General features: G+C 41.2%; 1 protein-coding gene across 1 annotated transcript in view; it reads right to left on the bottom strand.

Moving 5' to 3' along the window:
* Window positions 1-8166: 8166 nt before the first annotated feature.
* The window catches only part of ATR (ATR serine/threonine kinase), a 71189-nt gene continuing 57017 nt past the window's right edge, over window positions 8167-22338 (bottom strand). The window contains exons 44-47 of the mRNA XM_063442501.1: window positions 17815-17968; window positions 13184-13335; window positions 9001-9106; window positions 8167-8910 (exon numbers count right to left, since the gene is read on the bottom strand). Coding sequence (XP_063298571.1) covers window positions 8737-8910; window positions 9001-9106; window positions 13184-13335; window positions 17815-17968 — 586 coding nt within the window. The 3' untranslated portion in view covers window positions 8167-8736. The remainder of the gene's footprint in view (window positions 8911-9000; window positions 9107-13183; window positions 13336-17814; window positions 17969-22338) is intronic.

Genomic DNA, 22338 nt, shown 5'->3' with positions numbered 1-22338 from the left:
ATTTAACTCCTAAATGGCAGAGGATTGAGCAGTGAGGCTGCAGGGGCATGTTCTATACACCAAAACTGCTTCATTAAGCTAAAGTTGTTCAGGTGACTATAGTGTCCCTTTAAACTGCCCAAGACTGAAGAGACTTAATCTCAGAGGTCTGAGAAAACAGAACCATATAATTAAGTAACATAAAAATATTATAAAACATAAACTAGCTTATTGATGTCCAGGGTATCCCCTGGTGTAGTATAGGTGAGGTCTCCAGCTGGTGCTCAGGTAGTGACTGCTGCAAACAGCTCTTGTGTGGGTTGTCTGGGGACAAATGGGGTGATCCGCTTCGGGTCCCATGTCCTGCTGTTCTGCTGCGTTGTAGCTTGTCTGTTCTGATCAAGGGAGTCTGGTTGCAGTGCCAGGGTTTTAGGAGAGCTGTGGCTTCATGGAGGTCAGTGACAGAATGAGCTGCATCTCCCTGCAGCACTATGAGTGTGCGAGATAGGCGCAATTGATATCGGATAGCGTGGCTTTGCCTCCGGAGAGATCAGCATAGAAGGTGAGTGGCATGTTTTCGAAATGGTAGGGAGTTTTGCCTCGGACGGCTGTCATGATTGCAGCCCTGTCAGTCCCATTCTTGAACTGAATCACCAGGTCCTTTGGGGCTGTGGTTGGGGTTTTGGCTGGCTTGGGGACACGGAAAATCCCCTCCGGTCGAGATGACCTTGTCCTGTCACGTTTGCAGCAGGGCTCCCAGTAGATGCCTCACCATGTTTGGCAGTTCAGCCTCCAGTATATCCTCCAAGACTCCTTGTACCTTTATGTTGTTCCGGCACCGTGTGTCTTCTTGGGCCGCAAAATGGCGTTCTTGGATCAGGTTCTGCCGCTGAAGGTCTTGTACCGCCTGTTGGAGCGATTGTATGCTCTGGGTATTCTTAGTGGAGGTGGTTTCCAGCTCTCCCAGGCGGCCGGTTAGGCCCTGCAGGTCACCGTGGATTGTAGCCGCATCTGCTGAGATACTCCTCTTTAGGTCTGCCAGCATTTCTTGGAGCACAGCTCGTCAACAGAGAGGAGGCCGGGTCCTCCTGGTTCTGTTGCTGTGTGGTTGGGTTCTGCCGCGGGGTAGGTATTCGAGGGAGACATCTTCGAGGGAGATGTCATCCGAAAAGTCAGAGCAGTCTCCTAGCAGGGGAGCCATCTTGGGCCCTGTTGCACCAAGTGCCTTTGTCCAGGTTTGTCCAGCCTCTTTTTTAAGATTTTTCGCCCCATTTTCGTTGAGCTAGTTAGGGGGGGGTACGCTGGATGGAAAAGGTGCAATTCGGGATGTGACGTTAGACTATTTTAAGCCCCAGATCTCAGGAACCCCAGAAATCTGCGACCACTCGCTTCGGCAGTTAGGCTCCACCTCTCATTACATATTAAATTTAATGTTAGCTATGAATCCTTTTTTTTTTTTTTTTCAATCCTAATATTAGCCTTCTTATTCTAGGAGTTATTGACATTGCTCTTTGTAAGTGGTTCAGTTGTTGCTGCCTGGTTACTTGCAACATTGTTTAAAGATTGAAACATTGAGTTTCTACATTGTTTGTAAATAGTGAGCAGTTGCACTGAAAATAAATAAGATGTGCATATGCTCCTAATAACATGCTAAAATGGGAAAATCATATAAAGACACTTTTTTTGACAGGGACCCTAAGGTATGTGTTACCCATTCTTGTATTCAAACATTAATCTTTTCTAATTTAGTAATATTATTATTATTTATAAAGTGCCAACAAGCTCCATAGTTTTGTACAATGGGTGGATTAACAGACACGTATTTGTAACCTGACAAGTTTGACGCACAGGAACAGAGGGATTGAGGGCCCTGCTTAATGAGCTTACTAGAGGGAGTTACAAAACAGTTTATGGCTGAATTACATCCATTACACTTCCCAATGTGAAAGGGGTCTCCATTCAATCATTAAGGGCATTTGCCATAGCCCTGAGTAAATGGCTCTTGTTGGGATGGGGTGCTAGAGCTAGGGCTTGTTGCTCTCATTTTGTTGTGATACGGCCAGGGATGTATTTACCACAAGGCAAACAAGGCATTTGCCTAGGGCGGCACTTTCAGGGGGGGGCGCCAAAAAATGCCATCCCAAGCTCCCAGACAAATGCCTTGTTTGCCTCGTGTTCTGGGGCTGTACATCTTACTGTGAGTTAGTGAGTGAGTGAGTGTAGTTGTCAGTGTGTGTCTGTGAGTGAATGAAAGTCTGTGTGACTTTCAGTGAGAATGGGTGTGTCTGTGAGTGTGTGTCAGTGTGTGTGTATGTCATTTTATGTGTATCTGAGAGTGTGTTCCTGTCAGTGAGTGGGTGTGTCAGTGAAAGTGTGTGTTGGTTAAACAGTGTGTGCCAATGACTGTGTATCTGTCAGTGAGTGTATATCAGTGCATGTATCAATGAGGGCATGTGTCTGTCAGTCAAAAAAGTGGCCTTGACACAAATTGGGGGGTCAAATTTAGATTTTGGGGGTGCCCGAATTTAGTCGTGCCTAGGGCAGCATAAATCCAAAATACACCACTGGATACGGCATAGGGTGCCATGGGCTTGCAAAGAAGTGGGCTGTGTCTCTTCATTGCACTGTAGAGCAGAAATCTTCTGGGATCCTCCTGCCTTCATCGTTTCCTTCATCATGTCACTTTTAGGGCAGTCAGGATGCTGTTGTAGATGAGGAACATTACATATTGCTATTTCTGAGACAGCCCCCTAATGCCTCACTAGCCCCTCCTCCTTGCCTGCCCCCTCCCCCCCAATTATAAGTAGTAAATTCTTTCACTACCTGGGGTGCAGTGGTCACCTATTTCACTGAGAGCCAGGAGCTCCTGCAACTAGCTCCCTTCATCTCTGCTAAAGTAAGTCCTGCCATCTCAGAGAGCTTTTGGCTGTCAATGGAGGATGTGACCAGTGACCCTTGGATATATGAGTAGGTGTGTGAGTGATTGGCATATTGGGAGTATGTATGTAAGAATATATTTATCACCGGTTATATGTTAAATATATATATACAGTGTTTGTATATTGATTTTTTTTTTAATATTGTATCCTATTGTAACAATGCAATGTTTTGTGGAACCACCACATACTTGAAAATGAGAGAAATCTCAATGTATCTATCCTGGTAAAAAATGTTATAAATAAATCGCTGATGAGGTCTGTATGTGTTATGCATGTGAAAGGTTAGGTATGTTTCTGTATATGTGATTGTATGCGAGTGGTTAGTTATGTTAATTGGTTATTGCTTTGCAATGTGTACGGCATACCTCTGGTTCTCAAAAGGCATGTACAAGTTTTGCCTGACTCTTAAATTTGGTCCTGGCTCCTTTGTTCTATGGAACATAATCAAGCCCTGATTTCGTATTTCTTCAGAGATGAATAGCATCTAAAAAAGGAGCCCTGGTAGATAAATTAATTTAAACACACAATGAATATACAACAGTGTAGAACATAAAATGGAAACTCCAAAACACACACCAGAAGTAGTTACAATATAAAATACAACCTGCAAAGGTATACAAAATGTAATCTAAAATAAAAAAAATGACAATAGTGTAATATGTACAAACCGAAGACACCGGATGGGGGAGGAAAAGCACTCACAAGATGAAACTGGAATTCAGACCTGTCTCCCCAACAAGGGTAATTCAGAGGCAAATGTTGCATTTAACTCATCTATATCTTGAGGTATATAGCCAAGTCTGGTGTATAAAAAGAGAGACTACAAATAGTGCAATATGATAAATACAAAAGAACTTAATGGATATATGTACTTACAAAAAGTAGGATAAAATAAAGCCCATCTCCATTGCAAGTGGATCTAGATGAAAATCCTTCCCAGCCAGGTCACAAAAGCAGCACTGGAAATAGCAGCAATAAACAGCAGCAGAATATTGAAATAAAATAAAGTAACTTAAAACAAATTTAAACCACAATCCAATGTGTTTTCAGAGAAAAGGCAGTGTTTACATTACTGCCTAGTAACATCTCTAGTGGCTGTCACTCAGAACCACTAGAGATTGTTCCTGGGTCAGTGCTGCAAACGTTCAGCATTTCCACTCTCTGCATGGAGAAGCTGAATGCTCCCCATAGAGATGCATTGATTTCATGAATCTCTATGAGGAGATGCTGATTGGCGCGCATGCACATTAGCCTCCCAATGTTTTCCTATGGGAATTCATTGGATTAGCTGAGGTAATCACGATTTATGATCTCAGCCAATGAGGCGGCACGAGCCGTGACAGGACCCGAGTGCAGCTGGAAAAGGTACGTTTTATAACTTTTTAGCCAGGGAGCTAATTGGAGGTTTCCAAATTGGAGGTTTTCCTGGCACTATAGTATTCCTTCAGTTGAAATTATCCACCCCTAAAATATATATATATTATTTTATTTTTATTTTTTTTAAATATAGATATCTCAGGGAGTTTTACAAGGGCCATTTTGCAGTCATCTGCCATTGTTTGTTGAAATAGTTTTTCCAGCATTATACAGGATTACAATTTCCAGCACAATACAGGAAAAATACCCCAGTGTGTTATAAGATGAGTACCCTACACCAGGTTTCTCAAGTATTTTTGATAACCTGAATTTTCCAGGTATCACTGGTTTAATTCTACTGAGCCATGGCTTATCTAAGGACGTTAATAAACCTAACCCAATGTAATTTTTAAACAGAACACCTAGGGATTCATTTACATTATAACAAGTTGTATTGAATTATCCTGCCACGGTTTGTGATATGTTCATAAATACACAGCATTCTTGCAAAGGGAAATACAAGAAACCTCAGAGAAGGTATTGTTACTTCACCATGAACACCTAAATGCATTAATCTTTTTTTTTTTTCCATATTAGAGGCAGTGCACTACAAATGGGATATACTCTAGTCTGGACAGGAAAGGCAGACAGACACCTAAAATGTAAATGGTTAGGCTCCTCCACCACCAGGTATTACTCAGAGAGCTCCAAGAAGGCCTGGACTGGCCATCGGGCACATATGAGGGAACTTTAGGCCTTATCTTTGTCTCCTCCTTATCTGATGTTTCATATGGATCAAGTGGTCATTATTCTTCATCCTTCCCTTTCTTCCAAAAGTTTCTTCTACATCTTATATAGTTCAGGGAATTTGACTTCCACCATTTTTCCTATTTCCTTGGAACGTTACAGAAGAAAGTTTCAAGGCCTGCATGTGTAACACACTCTGCAGTATTACCTGTACAAGACCAGCCTTTTTTCATTATTCAGACAGATTTTTTGTCCTTCTTTAAGGCATCCAAACAGTCTCAACGAGATGGTTTAGGATTTAACTGGTGTGCAGGTCTTCTTCTAATGGTTCTTCTCCTCTGCATTTACAGGCGCATTCTACAAGGGCTGTTGCTGCTTCAGGGGCTTTTGGTGCTTCCACTACTCCTTCACAGATTTGCATAAAGTATTATAGGCTGTGGTGTTACATCTTCCTGCCCTTAAAGGGTTGCTTGTTTATCCCATGTGTGTGCACTGCCTCTAATCTGGAGGGAAAAATACAAATTTTACTTACCGTAAATTTATTTTTAGAGGCAGTACACATATTTCCCACTCTATTTATTAAACATATTTTGCAGTTACTTGGCATGTGTATTTTCTGGGGTTGTGGCTTGGTGCTCTCTGAGTTATACCTAAGGGAAGAGGAGCTTGGGAAGGAGCCTAACCATTTAAATTTTAGTTGTCTGCCTGCCTTTTCTGTCCAGACTAGAGTATATTCCATGTGTAGTGCACTGCCTCTAATCCTTAGGAAAAAGAAGTTTAGGGTAAGTAAAATTGGATATTTTATTTCCCCTAAGGACAGCTCTAGTGGCTGTAATAGCTGCAACAGTTCTGAAATTTGTGCAGGACTGACTTCCTTGTTTTCATGCTGTTCGTGAAAAAGCTGAATTCCCTCGTAGAAATGCATTGAGCTAATCTAAGAGGAGATGCTGATTGATACAGTGGTGGAAGCATTGAATTGGCTGAGATTATCAGTAATAAGGATTTCATTCAGAGGAGGAGCAGCAGCCACAGTAAGACTGGTGTGTCTTGGGAGAAAAGTAAGTAAAACTCTTTATTTAATTTTTTTTTTTAAATTTACAGTAAGGCCCAATAATGTAAATATTCAGGAAAACACTAACTTTAGAAATACACGTTTTTATTTTTTATTTTAGAGTGCTCCTTTAAAGCACATATGAGTGCTTATTGCCCCAGTAACTATTACACATATGTAGGAGGTTTTGCAACCAAAAAACTTGCAGAATAATTGTAATTGGTTAACTCAAGACAAGGTGCTGCAGCAATTAAAGAAAGTTAATATAAACAAAGCTCCAGGGCCTGACGGTATCCATGCACGTGTACTTAAAGGAACTAAGTGTAGAAATAAGTGAACCTCTGTTTTTAATCTTTCAAGATTCTTTTCTTTCAGGAAGTGTTCCAGAGGATTGGAGGAAGGCAGATGTGGTTCCTATATTCAAAAAGGGTTCAAACTCCTTGCCTGGAAATTATAGACCTGTGAGCTTAACTTCTGTGGCTGGTAAAATATTTGAAAGGTTATTAAGGGATAATATTCAAGAATTCCTTGAGAAGAACATGGTTATCAGCAAAAATCTGCACGGTTTTATGAAGCACAGGTCGTGTCAAACTAACTTGATTGCATTCTACGAAGAAGTAAGTAAAAGTATAGATCAGGGTGTTGAAGTGGATGTGATCTATTTGGATTTTGCCAAGGCATTTGATACAGTTCCACACAGAAGATTAGTGTTCAAACTCAAGGAAATCGGTCTAGATGAAAATGCTTGTTCTTGGGTAGAACATTGGCTTAAAAACAGAGTACAAAGAGTTATTGTTAATGGTAAATTTTCAAGTTGGACAGAGGTGGCAAGCGGTGTTCCTCAGGGGTCTGTTCTGGGACCCCTTCTATTTAACATGTTTATAAATGATCTTGAAGACATCATTGCAAGTCATGTTTCAGTGTTTGCAGATGACACAAACCTTTGTAAAATAATACAATGTGAGCAAGATATTACTTTGCTGCAGAGGGATTTAGATAGACTGGAGGACTGGGTACTCGAATGGCAGATGAAATTTAATGTTGAAAAATGCAAAGTTATGCACTTCGGCGTAAAGAATACACAAGCAACGTATACCCTTAATGGAAGTGAATTAGGGATAACAACACACGAAAAGGACTTGGGAATTGTTATAGACAACAAACTATGCAACAATGTGCAATGTCAATCAGCAATGGCCAAGGCCAGTAGGGTATTGTCATGCATGAAATAAGGGCATTCATTCTCGGGACGAGAATATCATTTTGCCTCTTTATAAATCACTGGTAAGACCACACATTGAATATGCTGTGCAATTTTGGGCACCTGTTCTAAAGAAGGATATTATGGCACTAGAAAAAGTGCAGAGGCGGGCTACAAAATTAATAAAAGGAATGGAACATATCAGCTATGAAGAAAGGTTAACAAATTTAAACCTATTTAGTTTAGAAAAACGTCGCCTGAGAGGGGATATGATAACATTATACAAATATATTCGGGGCCAATACAAACCATTGTGTGGAAATCTATTCACAAACTGGACTTTACATAGGACACGAGGCCATGCGTTTAGACTGGAAGAAAGAAGATTTCGTCTAAGGCAAAGGAAAGGTTTTTTTTACTGTAAGAACAATCAGGATGTGGAATTCTCTGCCTGAAGAAGTGGTTTTATCAGAGTCCATACAGATGTTCAAACAGCTACTAGATGCATACTTGCAAAAACAGAATATTCAAGGACATAATCTTTCAATGTAGGGTAATAACTGCTTGATCCAAGGATAAATCTGACTGCCATTCTGGGGTCAAGAAGGAATTTGTTTCCTAGCTTGTTGCAAAATTGTGCTTCAAACTGGGTTTTTTTTTCCCCCTTCTTTTGGATCAACAGCAAAAAACAAATGTGAGGAAGGCTGAACTTGATGGACGCAAGTCTCTTTTTATCTATGTAACTATATGTAACCACACTCCAGCTATAAAAAGCAACAACAGTGTGCTGAACAGAAATGGGGATATTATGGTAAATATCAAAGTGATCAGATTTTGATCCAAACGTTTAACACAAATTGTTAAATAAAAAGACTAACAGCTGAAAACAAGAATAAAAAATCATTATCAAGGATGTGAGCTGACATGACACAACATCCTTTAGTAGTTTAATAACCTAGTAAAGTGTCTATAAATACAGATATATAAAAATTGAGCTGAGGGATATTACATCAAACGGACAAGTACCAGGATTACAAAGAGAATAGTGAAAATATAACTTTATACAAAACTGTGCTTCTAAACAAACAGCTGAATTTAAATGCAAAACATTGTACATAATAATAATATATTCTAATTTTCCAAAATTTCAACTAACCATCAGAGGAAAATAACAGAAAACATACATATGACAAATGCAACTTATATATACAAATCCAAAGTATTACCCTTGTTACATTCTTCGGAATGGTCATAACAGTAGTGAAAAGTATAAAAGTGCTTTTGTGAACTGTAATTGTTTTTTTTTATGCACTTCTGTTGTTGTTCATGAAACTATGGGAAATGACTTAAAGCACTTGGTTAGAGGAGCACTCTGTAATTATGTTCTTTGTTTACATAGAGCACAATAAAAACATACACAGGTTAATCTTCTGCACCACTGGAAACTGTCTGAGTGATCATTATCACATGTAAGGAGCCCATCCCAGGTACATCTGGCTGAGAAGGTTCTCATCAGTAGCTTCTTGAATCAGGTAGTGGACATGTCCTTCAATTGACAGAGGAAGTCCTTTTATACGATTCCTTGTCTTAATCACTCCCTGTAGTCTCTGTTCTATATCGAGCACATGTGTTTTTGCCTGGAGACAGAGGAAATGCACACAATTCACCACACAAGATATAAACAGAGTCGGAAATTACTGCTGTTTAGTGTTTTATACATTACAAACCTTTTCATTGATTACTTCTCCAGTCTCATTAGCTTGAATTTTGCTCCCCCCTTTAGCTGGTTTACTCCATTCCACCAAGGGGTCATGCAGGAAAGGCTTTAGAACACTGAAAAACAGATTGTATAGGTGTCAACGATAACATCATACGTAGATATGAATGTAAGCCCTGGCATAGTTCTGGAAAGCCTTCATCGGACTTGCTTAATAATGCACATAATCTACCAGGGAGTAACTGCTCTAGGGTTCTTGCCTAGAAAGAAATAGAAAAGGCCAGTCAATAACGAGGACAGAGCAGGGGGTAACCCTAATAGTGGATTTGAACAAAAGAGAGAAATCTGTCCTATGGGATATATAAATCGCAACGTATACAATAGGTGAAGAACAGTTAAAATACCCTTTAATAAAATGGGGTAAAAATCGTGAGACCTAATTTAACGAAAAAGGTAAAGAGGAGAGTGTAGAGACACACACGAAAAGGAAAGATTGGTGTGTCAAATAGCAACTAAATAATAACTGTAACTACTGTTGGTGCCCTAATGTCATAAAGCTAGCCCAGTACTGTTAGTGCCGCAATTAGTCAATATGCTGGTAATTCGTACCACAGAGGTAGCTGCTCATCAGGGGGAGCCTCCTTACACAACAGGCGAAACGCGCGGGCTGAAGTGTGGCACCTATTATCGGTCTCGGGTCTGACACTAACCCGGTCACCTCAAGGTTACCCTGACTCCTCGGACATTGTTACGAAAATCTCTTGGCTGACCAGAACCTTGCACTCTAGCGATATCCTTACTATTGTCCAGCATCCCGGCTTACTACCCGACATGTACGGGATGCCTAATTGGGCTCCGGACGAACAGTAACCTGAAGTATCCACTAGGGTACTACTTAATAATAACAATATTATTATTATTTTTTTCAATTTTGAAAAGGAACTATTAGGGCAAACAGTTATTACATACCCTTCCTTCTTCCCTGTCTCCTACCGCTTTACTATACCTGGTACCCATGAAGGCACCATTCTACCCTCCATGTACTAAAACTTTCTGTTTATCTTACAGTAATATATACATGTAATAGGGGGCTACTAGGTATCTTCTATTGATTATCAAACACCGGCAACCATAGCCAACTATAGGAAGGTAGCTGGGCAAGGATATTCTTTTTGTCTCGATCTTACAACTTTGTTACTACCTTGGTTTGCCTGACATCGGCAACCATAGGTCACAACAAGTTAGCCTAAGAAACGAGACTAACCTTTGATACTAGAATCTAATTACCCGTACGGTTTGCCTAACATCAGCAACCATAGGTAATATTCTCGACCCTAAACTATATTTACAATAATTTTTATGGGTATGTATGTTCACACTCGGAGGGAGGCACACTGGGATTAGACATCCCTCCAGTCGGCATACGGCTCACTCCCTCCACAAAACCGATACCCGGCTAATCTTTCCTCACTTATACTGCCCATTAGGATTGTATGTCCTAGAGAATAAGCGCTATTTCAGTTACCAGTGGGTCGAGTGAAAAGATTGGTCGGTGGCACTTTCTATGCCAATACATGGCTTTCCTACTCTCCAACTGAGACTGTGTTGGGGACATACTGACTCTTTGTGCAAGATATCGGTATTGCTGTATCTAAATAAACACACGTATACTACTATCATAACCACGAGATATTTGGTATCCCTTACTGTCATCTGCCATACCAATTGTTGGTTACTATCACATGTCAGTACACCGAGCAACAGCTACCTCTGTGGTACGAATTACCAGCATATTGACTAATTGCGGCACTAACAGTACTGGGCTAGCTTTATGACATTAGGGCACCAACAGTAGTTACAGTTATTATTTAGTTGCTATTTGACACACCAATCTTTCCTTTTCGTGTGTTTCTCTACACTCTCCTCTTTACCTTTTTCGTTAAATTAGGTCTCACGATTTTTACCCCATTTTATTAAAGGGTATTTTAACTGTTCTTCGCCTATTGTATACGTTGCGATTTATATATCCCATAGGACAGATTTCTCTCTTTTGTTCAAGGGTTCTTGCCTAGTCACAATGCTAATTAAAAGGCACATCAGATGTGCTATAAAAAAAAGAAACATGATTGAAGCAAGTATTTGCCAGTTGGAATCTGGGGTTTTCTATTTAGAGTTTTTATAGTATTCAGTAAAGCACTCTGCAACCAACAAGGGTAGGTTCCAAAAAATATGAGGTACAATTAAGAAGTCTGAATGGCACAACTCCTCTAAAAGAAAATCTGCCATGCACAAACTGTGTGTATGACAAATATCACTTAGGTATAAATATGATATGTAAACTGTGCTGGGAATATTGCAAGCAAGTTTATATATTAAAAAACAAACTTACGGTATATCTAGATTTAATCCTGCAGACTTCTGGGATGCACACGCAGCATGGTACCCCGAGCTAGATGGAGTGGCTGCGCATGGAGCCTCCCCCAAATGTCAGAAACCTCATCCTAAAATTCCTAGCATGCAGGGGCACACTAAGCATTGTGGGATGCAAGCTCATCACCAAGATGCAGTGTCTGCTGCTCTAAAGCCATTGTATTAGAGCCCAGCAAAATACAGGAAATTAGCAAATAACTCCTATCCACGACATTAGCTTGCACTTGACTGCTATAATGTATAGATGTAAAATGATGTTCTTTAATGTAACACTAAATCATTCTAGGTATGATAGGAGAACTTTAAGCCACAACAGTTAAACGTTTTAAAACAAGAACAACACCCAAGTAGGTAACAGCTACATACTCAGTAATAGATTATAATACCAAAAACACAAACATTCCAGGCTCTATAATTTTTTTTATTTATTTATTATTTTTAATAGCCCTCCAATTTACTTTTGATGCTTGGACTGTCCCTTTAACTAATCTATCCATAGATTAAAAACATTAGGTAGAGGGATGGTCCAGGAAAGAACAGAGATTGGTGAGGACAATCACCTTGAGTGCGCGTAGAACTATAGCAGCGGCTTGGTTAACACCTGGAGGACCGGAGTTCGGGGGGGTGATCTCTAGAATAAGGGACAGCAGGATCATGGAGGATCTTACTGCCAGGATGCGAGGGACCGTAGCGGCCTTCCAAAAAGTTTGGGAACCGTGGGACAATAGCGCCCCGGGCACTGGGGATACTTAATGGGATGGGATCACGCACACTACTTCGGGGGGTCCCTAGCTCGTCCGCCCTCCCTTCCCCCCCCCCCCCCCCCCTCTTTATTCCTTAATCCTTGTTTCTATTCTTTCTTCTCTCTTCTTCTCTTCTTTTTATACTTCTACAAAACACTTGATATATATAGGGGTTTTCTCTTCTATTCTGTTATTCTTTCATTTGTGTTGTCTCAGTTCACTTGGAAGTGGTTCCTTCCTAGCACAGACATGGGACATGTTGGAGAGACGGGGATCCCTGGGGCTCATCCTACTTTGGGTGGCCTCTGGGCTATTGCTTAAGGTACAAGACCTGTCTAGTAGTACAATATACTTGCAGAGAGGCGGATAGCCTGGAATTCCGGAGGTGGATTATCTATAGGACTGGTATGTGTTACGATATGAGCTCTGGTAGGGGTTATCTAACAATGTATACTATTGCACAGGATTTGCCTTACCGCTATTTCTCGCTATGCCTCTCCTGTGTAACAGTAAGGAACTTAATTGATGTTGCTACAAAAAAAAATAAAAAATCCCTCGATAGGGGGCAGGTATTACTGACTGCATACAGTGAATTGTTGTGGGTGCCAAAGGTGTTATATATTTGTCTTTGATTATATGTTCCTGTATATTTTGGCTTCTGCGCAAGCTTACATGTCGTATTGCTTCTGCCTTTCCTGTCGAGTGCAAAAATAAAGAATTAAAAAAAAAAAAAAAAAAAAAAACATTAGGTTACATCTCCAAAATACCCTTTTTTGTATACTCTCACACTCTTCACTGAAAAAAATTGTGCAACATATGTAAAAAAAAAATAAAAGCATAATATCAGCTGTCTTACAGTCTATAAAAACATGATCAAGGTTGTACAATTCGTGCACTGACCAAATATAAAAAAAGAAATAATGTGCTTTACCTGCCTGATGAATCAATTAGAACCATCATGATCACGTGTCATTAAATAAAATAAAAATTTGAAACAAGCAAGCAAACTGAATACAATACCTCATAAGTGGTTCTCTCTGGTCTCTCATTAATCTCATAGTAACTTCACATGCCCGCCGAAAGAGACCTTCTGTTCCCATAGGACCCATCCCATTTACCATGTTGTGTGTCAAACGGAAAGGGACGATTTCTGGAACTTCAAAAGTTTCACCCTAATTAAAATGAAACAATTTTACATATAACCACATTATTTATTCATTACGTTAACCATACTATATACTTACCTTCCAAGGCATAAAGTATGATACCTACCATACACTAAAACACTGACATTACTCTCACAGCCATATTGACACACATTTACCCTAATCAGCATTCAACTGACCTCAGCAAGTTTTTATGTCTTTCCACTGCCTGTCCCTTCATTTACACAGTACATCTTTCCCAAGCAATGCGCTCCCCTCTTTAAACCATTCTTTTTAGCCTTATTTACTTTACTTTTACATCTCTGCTGCCATGATGTACATTAGGTTAGCTGACCAATAACGGTGGACTTAGCTGGATGGGCTCTCCCTCACATAACTTGGCATGGGCGCATAGCGGTGCTCAAAATGAATGTGCTCCTGAGAGTGAGTCCTATACCCCTCACACCACCAGCAACATTCTTCTCCTTCCTGAAAACAGCAGTCATACGCTACACATGGCGAGGCGAAAGATCCCGACATACTCTGCCTCCCCAGGCCCAATGGGGGACTGGCACTGCCGGACTTTAAAAAATATCACCAAGCCACGGGGCTGCAGAGCATTCTTGACTGGCATACGGAACCCCCACACAAGCAATGGGTAGCATTGGACAAAGCAACTAAAGAAAAGATATTAGAACCGATGATCAGGGGGAGGGGGACAGGGTCCAAGAGACCGAGAGGTGGGCGAGGGACCAGTTGCACAAATGTTACGCGGCTGGAAATCGCTAGAGGGAACAGTCGCACATCTCGCCAACACCCAGCTCCCTTCTCCCGGTGACGCACAATAGCAAAATAGGCGGAGGATTGCCAGCTAGGGCGTGGAGCTTCCTGGGCGATGGAGACTATATTCCCATACGAAGGGCCTTAAGGGATGGCAGACTACGGGATCTGGATTAGTTGTTGGAGGGTAGACCACAGAGCGCGCTTATCACGCTTCGGTATATGCAACTGAAACTATACTACACTCACACATAAAGAACGATTGCATAGGGAGCTAACGTGGTTCGAAGGGCTCTGTGAACGGGGCTCTGGACTGGATCATGCAGTATCCACGTTATACCAACATCTAGTTACGAACGACCGAACAGACGATAACACATTCCGAAGGCAGTGAGAGGAATCGCTCGGTAGAACATTCACACCACCACAATGGGACAAAGCGCTCCTGTGGCAACACAAGAGCTCAATGAGCTCCCACTACCAGCAGGTTAACTATAAATTGATTTCCTTCTGGTATAGAACGCCAACCGTGATACATCGAATCTTCCCGGCAATACCACCAACGTGCTGGAGATGCCAAACAGAAAGAGGCATGCTGTTACACATCTGGTGGGAATGCAACAACATAGCCTCGTACTGGGAAATTATAAAAAAAACAAGGTGTCTCTGGTATTGGGATAAGTCCCAGACTGGTCTGCGGAACTTGCACTCCTACTTATCTCTCAACAACCTATATCGAGCTACAAAAAAAACGATCATGCGCCATCTGTTGAACGCAGCTAAGGCCTCCATACCGGCCTATTGGAAAAAGATGGAGGTTCTGACGAAGGAGTTGTGGATCAGGCGAGTGGAGGACATTCAGGGTGAAGAGGCGCTCCATGCCTCCCTGACGGGTAGGGAAAGCAAGCATGTGGAAGCATGGCAACCGTGATTTATGTATGTTTCCCAATTCTCACGGAATGGGGGGGGACCCCGGGGCCGGGGGCGGTGCACGGGCTCCGGCCCCCCTTAGCATGGACCATATAGCGTCCCATCCTAACCCTACCTTTCTTTCTCTGCCTCTTATCTCCCTCTCCTCCCTCCCATACTTTCCCCCTCTCCCTTCACACTCATACCCTGTCTAGGAAGGATTGAGGAAAACCTGATGCAAAGAAGGGAAGACTACCTCTCACCGAAAACGCGTCACATCATATATTTGATGCAACACATATACAACCCACCCACCAGAACCCACACACCACCAGTGGACACATAACATACACACACACACACAACACACCGACTGTAGAACGCAACAGGGAAGATACCTACAAGCCCTGAAACACCACCTTTAACCACCCTAGATACCACTTACACAACTCTCAAAACAAAGGCAACAGCCGCGTCCCCATTAGACCGAATAAAAGGGAACATGCAACGAAACCGGAACATAATAAATTAACGGGGACGACAAAACGCTAGGAATAAGCAACGCAGGCTCTGAGCCTAAAGCATAACCAACAAGTTGGGAAGGATCAAAAATTGAGAATGATCACGAGATTCAGAGATGGATGCTCTGTAACCCTTGGAGGAGTACGGATTGAGGGGCATGGAAAAGGCTCGGTTACTAAGCCAAAAGAATCAGGGGATCAAATCACAGCTTTGATCCTCGCACCAGTCAATAACCTTAAAATTATGCGGATAGTATTCTCTAATTGATGATATGAAGGAGACCTGCGTGTCCCAAAATGCAAATCTTCTTAACGTATGTATCGACTGTATGAAAAACAGTGTTGTCAGTTGTCAGTACATAGTTATTCCATATATCACAAGAAACATCAATGTTCAAGTGCCATCCGGCTTACACCATATATAGTGTGTTTCTCTGCGGTGCAACAGGACACGCAGACAGCCATTGGTGCGGATGCTGCAAGCCAGGCAGGGAGAGAAAATACTGCATAATTTTAAATATTTCTTTATGCCTACACACCAACGAGGTACCTAAATATGTTTAATTCTATACATGTGATATGCATGTTATAACTTTAGATTTTGTAATGAGCCTGCCCACACTTCTGTAACCAGCCTGTTTTATTGTAATATACTGTTTACGTCTCTCGAGTAGCTTTACCACATTGCCAGCTTACATATGCTATATTCATGTATATTGGCTAGCATTTCTATAAACTTTTAGAATGTTGCATTGTTTTCATATTATCATCTGGGTTACTTACTAAGCCAAACTATATGCTTGTAAATTTCTTTTTTTCTTCTTCAGGTTTCTTTGTAGCACATATCACTCATTGCGGTCAGTGGCTGGGCTGTGTACATACATTTGATAAGAAAGTATTTTTTTCTGGAGTGAGGGGGCATGGCTAACGAGGCAAGCTTATGGTTTAGCACAGCATTACGAGGTCAAAAATTATATTTGTTAGTATTAGTATTTCTTTAACAGAAAATAATGCTTCACCAATGTCTCAAGACAGCATAATAACTAAAAATTTTATTGTCTGTTAAATGTTAAGGAATCTGCTAGGTACACGGATAGCACTATACAATCAATGAAAGTAAAATGCCATCCATGCAACCTGAACACTGCATATATTGTTTTTATTTTAATTTTATAGTTTATGCTTTCAAAGCTTTTGTTTGTCAAGATACAGATTTTGTTTAAAAAAAAATAAATGAAATCTATCAATCTCATATTAATATATATATATATATATATATATATATATATATATATATATATATATATATATATATATAATATTCATGGATAGAATATCAATGAAGTATGTTGTATTATTAAACTTATATTAGTGGAATGTGTGTAAAAGACATGTATATATCACATGTTGTCACATTACTAAGTGCTACACACATAATTCCACACAAAAACCAGATATAGGATTATAAGAAACCGATAACACTAAAGGTAATTAATTTAACTTTTTAAATTTAAAGAAGTTGATACAGAGCTCCATTATTAGAGAAGGTGAGGTAAAGGCTAGAGCTGTCAAAATCTATTTTTATGGCCCAAAACCCAATCTGTCTGCAGAAGCAGATTTTCGTTTAACATTGTATTAATTATCCACAGACTTCGGGTGGAAGGGGTTTTCAATCACAATTTTTCCCCACCATAACCTATTTGGATTTTGAGATATATATATATATGTATATATCGGAAGTGCTCTTAATATAAGATACCCCAAAAAGGTTTCCTGTTCATATCAGCTATCCAATCTAGCAGGGCAATTCAGTAAACTGGGAATTGTTGAGAAATGGGCAATGAATTTAAAATTTAGACCAAAATAGTTCAGCTTAATGGGACACTATGGGCACTCAGACCATTTCTTCTTATTGAAATAGACTGGGTGCAGCGTCCCTGTGCCCTTATCCCTGCAATGTAAAACATTGCAGTTTCAGAGGACTGTTGCAGGATTAAGACTGCCTCTCTGCAATTTCTGGCTTTTCATGGAGTGTCCCCATAGGAAAACATTGAGTCAGGGACCTTGGTGCCAGAATCAGATAAGTGAATTAAAGGGTTATTAATGCTTTTCTAGCTTGCGGGAGCGGGGCATCTAGTATGTTAGGGATAGGCGCTTACTATAGCATTCACCTAAAATGTTATATTCCATGTTGAATTCCCTACAATTCCCAGTTTAGTGAATGACCCTGCAGATTTTACAGATAAAACATTTTTTGTCAGATTTTGCGTCAGTCATAATCAATAAAATACTATACCTTATTAAAGAGACAATTGAAATCCACATGAACACATTCTCCAGTGAAAGAGTCAAAAAGTATGTTCTCCCCATGTCGGTCCCCAAGGCCTAATATGTAACCAACCATGGACATCACAGCTGTCGAACGGCAATAGGCTGACCTACTATTGTACCTAAAAATGAAACAATATAAATAACTAAAAACCAAATCTGCATTAATTAATAGAAGCATTAACCATTTTACAAAAACTCTGTGCTACATACAGGGAGTGCAGAATTATTAGGCAAGTTGTATTTTTGAGGATTAATTTTATTATTGAACAACAACCATGTTCTCAATGAACCCAAAAAACTCATTAATATCAAAGCTGAATATTTTTGGAAGTAGTTTTTAGTTTTAGCTATTTTAGGGGGATATCTGTGTGTGCAGGTGACTATTACTGTGCATAATTATTAGGCAACTTAACAAAAAACAAATATATACCCATTTCAATTATTTATTTTTACCAGTGAAACCAATATAACATCTCAACATTCACAAATATACATTTCTGACATTCAAAAACAAAACAAAAACAAATCAGTGACCAATATAGCCACCTTTCTTTGCAAGGACACTCAAAAGCCTGCCATCCATGGATTCTGTCAGTGTTTTGATCTGTTCACCATCAACATTGCGTGCAGAAGCAACCACAGCCTCCCAGACACTGTTCAGAGAGGTGTACTGTTTTCCCTCCTTTTAAATCTCACATTTGATGATGGACCACAGGTTCTCAATGGGGTTTAGATCAGGTGAACAAGGAGGCCATGTCATTAGATTTTCTTCTTTTATACCCTTTCTTGCCAGCCACGCTGTGGAGTACTTGGACGCGTGTAATGGAGCATTGTCCTGCATGAAAATCATGTTTTTCTTGAAGGATGCAGACTTCTTCCTGTACCACTGCTTGAAGAAGGTGTCTTCCAGAAACTGGCAGTAGGACTGGGAGTTGAGCTTGACTCCATCCTCAACCCGAAAAGGCCCCACAAGCTCATCTTTGATGATACCAGCCCAAACCAGTACTCCACCTCCACCTTGCTGGCGTCTGAGTCGGGCTGGAGCTCTCTGCCCTTTACCAATCCAGCCACGGGCCCATCCATCTGGCCCATCAAGACTCACTCTCATTTCATCAGTCCATAAAACCTTAGAAAAATCAGTCTTGAGATATTTCTTGGCCCAGTCTTGACGTTTCAGCTTATGTGTCTTGTTCAGTGGTGGTCGTCTTTCAGCCTTTCTTACCTTGGCCATGTCTCTGAGTATTGCACACCTTGTGCTTTTGGGCACTCCAGTGATGTTGCAGCTCTGAAATATAGCCAAACTGGTGGCAAGTGGCATCGCTTGACTTTTCTCAGTTCATGGGCAGTTATTTTGCGCCTTGGTTTTTCCACACGCTTCTTGCGACCCTGTTGACTATTTTGAATGAAACGCTTGATTGTTCGATGATCACGCTTCAGAAGCTTTGCAATTTTAAGAGTGCTGCATCCCTCTGCAAGATATCTCACTATTTTTGACTTTTCTGAGCCTGTCATGTCCTTATTTTGACCCATTTTGCCAAAGGAAAGGAAGTTGCCTAATAATTATGCACACCTGATATAGGGTGTTGATGTCATTAGACCACACCCCTTCTCATTACAGCGATGCACATCACCTAATATGCTTAATTGGTAGTAGGCTTTCGAGCCTATACAGCTTGGAGTAAGACAACATGCATAAAGAGGATGATGTGGTCAAAATACTCATTTGCCTAATAATTCTGCACTCCCTGTATAGTACTTTTGTGAATTACATGGTCATCAAAGGATAACTGCACTCCATTGCATGTGTGTATCATGTTTTATAGTGCCAGTGGCAATAACAAGGCTTATAAAAAAATAATACTTAAAGGAACACTAGTGTTAGGGATACAAACATCTATTCCTACCCTTTGGTGCTCTTCTAAAGGCCCCCCATGAATGTTAAAAAAATATGATGTTCGGCCAGCACCCGAGCAAGTCAGACGCACTTCGCTGCAGCTCCGAGCGCTAACCCAGAATTACCCGTTCTGAGCCGCAATACACTGCCCCACTGTGCTTCAAAGAAGACTCCTGGGCTCCCTGCATCATTGGGGAAGAAAACGAAAAAACAGGGCCCAGATCCAGGATCGGGCTCCAGAGATGTAGGAGCTTTTCTCCGCGCAGCCTCACGGCCTGAGACCTATACCTCGCAGTCATCAGACAAGGACAGCACCTATGCCGCGCCTAAAACACATAACCAGGCAAGGTAGACACACCTTGGACATGGGAGACTCGTCACCTTCCACCAAGGACGATATTAAGGTTCTGATGCAGGACATTAAGTCTATGTTCCAAGCGGACATGGCACTGGTGAGAGAGGACGTTGCCACAATCACCAACCGGGTAGCAGTGGTAGAAGAAGGCATGGGGGCGCCAGACTAGCGCAATACGCCAACGCTGCACTAAGCTCCTTACAAAAGCAATGTGCCAACCAGCAAGCACAACTGGCCAGCATGGAAGATAGGAACAAGGCACGGAACCTGAGGGTCCGAGCGTACCCAAGACAATCGCTGGCACTGAACTGCCACATTTTTGCCGGAGGCTCTGTCACGCTTACATAGATTGAGATGGAGCTCAACTGCAGATTTCTTAGGATTTAATTGAAGATTTAGAATTATAGAGAATAATATAGGAACTGGCAATTCAATATAGGAAATACTGGTACTGTATCTTTAAATATTTGGTTGAAGGAGAATATAGGTACTGTAACTTTAAATACTTCAGTATTGAAAAACGGCTTCTTATTTGCAATCTAGTACATTTGCTTTTGCAAGAGTTAAATTAAATGAAGGAAGCTATAATGAAGTTTGAAACAACAGTGATTTGTTTTAGGGTTAGTAGTTAGCAGGATACGTTATCAGCTGGAGCCTGAATGTTTAATGAGCAGGTTACAGCAGTAATGATTGGAGAACTTGAGAGCAGACCAATGAATGATTGCTCAGGAGTCTTTGAGAGGAAAAGTTCGTATAACAGATTAAACGATTAACTTAGCTTCCAGAGGTTGAAGTTAGGTTCCAGAGTTCCCCTCCGGGGAGGATCTTTAGGAGACAGGACGAGAGGAGTCCAGATACTAGCCGTGGTCGAGGAGAGGAGAATGCTGTTAGACGAGTTTCAGTCCGGTTCGGTACACAGGTAAGTTGCAGAGAGAGTTTCAGCCAGTTAAATTCCGCGGTACGCTGTTCATTAATCCAGCGTCTTGTGTCTGGCGCGGTCGCATTATGTAGCGTGATGAGACCGCGTCAGAGAGGGGGTGTGGCTAAACTCCGTCAACCCGGAAGAGACAGGAATTACTGGTAACGGGCATGACAGGCTCATAGCCACTTTATTGAAAACGCAGCAAGCCAAACAGGTGATGATTGACTCTTGCTTCAGGCTCACCAGAGTAAATACTGTACCCCATGAAGGAGCTTGTGACGTGTTGATTAAAATTGTATGGGACTCTGACCAGGGTATACTCATGGGGGCCACAAGAGGCTCTACCACAGTGCCGTTTGAAGGGGTCCACCTGACATTCTTTAGAGACTTCTCAAAACACACCATAATGTGGAGGAAGTCCTTCCGGCACATTTCCTAGCTACTCCGTGTGCACGCCATCTCCTACAAGTGGGGCCCACACCGACTACAGGCGGACAAGGCTGGCAAGATGTACAAGCTATCACACGCCTCTGAAATACCAACCTTCCTTCAGTCACTTGGCCTATCAACGCTGACGGCACAGGAAACAGTTCATCTATCTTGGACTGTCGCAGAAATGACTCCCTTTGTGCCCAGAGCAGAGCTCCTGAAAACAGCCGCATTACCTACCTGAAATTGCTGCAGTTGGACATGTTCCCTTCATCTTTTGCAATCCGCAAGATTTCTAAATGTTCCCTATAATGTTTCTGTAATCCTTCACCACTGACTCCGCAAGCTGCTGACTAGTTTCCCACGTTAAGTTACTTTCCCCTCTCCCCCATTTTTGAGTGTGCAAGGCAGTTTTTTTTGTTTAATATAGGCCTTTTTCCATACACTTTCTATGGCACAAAGCCAACACAGAGCAAAGCTACCGAAGGTTCCATGCCAGCTAATTCTTCACCCATATGTGCCTTATGTCTATTTTAACCGCAGCATCTTGCTACTAAGCCTATGGGCACTAACTGCTGCATGTATGCGCCCCCTGTACATGCTTGATACCCACCTAGAACGGGCAAGAGTGGGCTGAATAGTATCTCTAAAAATTTAAATTGGGTAGCTCTCATATATGTGTTAAAATTGTTACTATGAGCTATGTAATGCCGAACACATGTGGTAATGTTATCTTAATGCTGAACCAGCAGAAATAAAGAATTAAAGAAAATAAAAAATAAATATGATGTTCTCGCCTTTCAGCCCTCGCCAGGCTGCTGGTCCCACCTTCTTGGCTAAGATGATCAATCTTAATGATTACAGCCAATCTTCTCTGTAGGAAAGCATT

This window comes from Pelobates fuscus, chromosome 2, assembly GCF_036172605.1.
Source record: "Pelobates fuscus isolate aPelFus1 chromosome 2, aPelFus1.pri, whole genome shotgun sequence".
Taxonomy (NCBI): Eukaryota; Metazoa; Chordata; class Amphibia; order Anura; family Pelobatidae; genus Pelobates; species Pelobates fuscus.
Note: the sequence above shows the minus strand (reverse complement) of the source record. Positions and strands in the feature narration are given on the sequence as shown.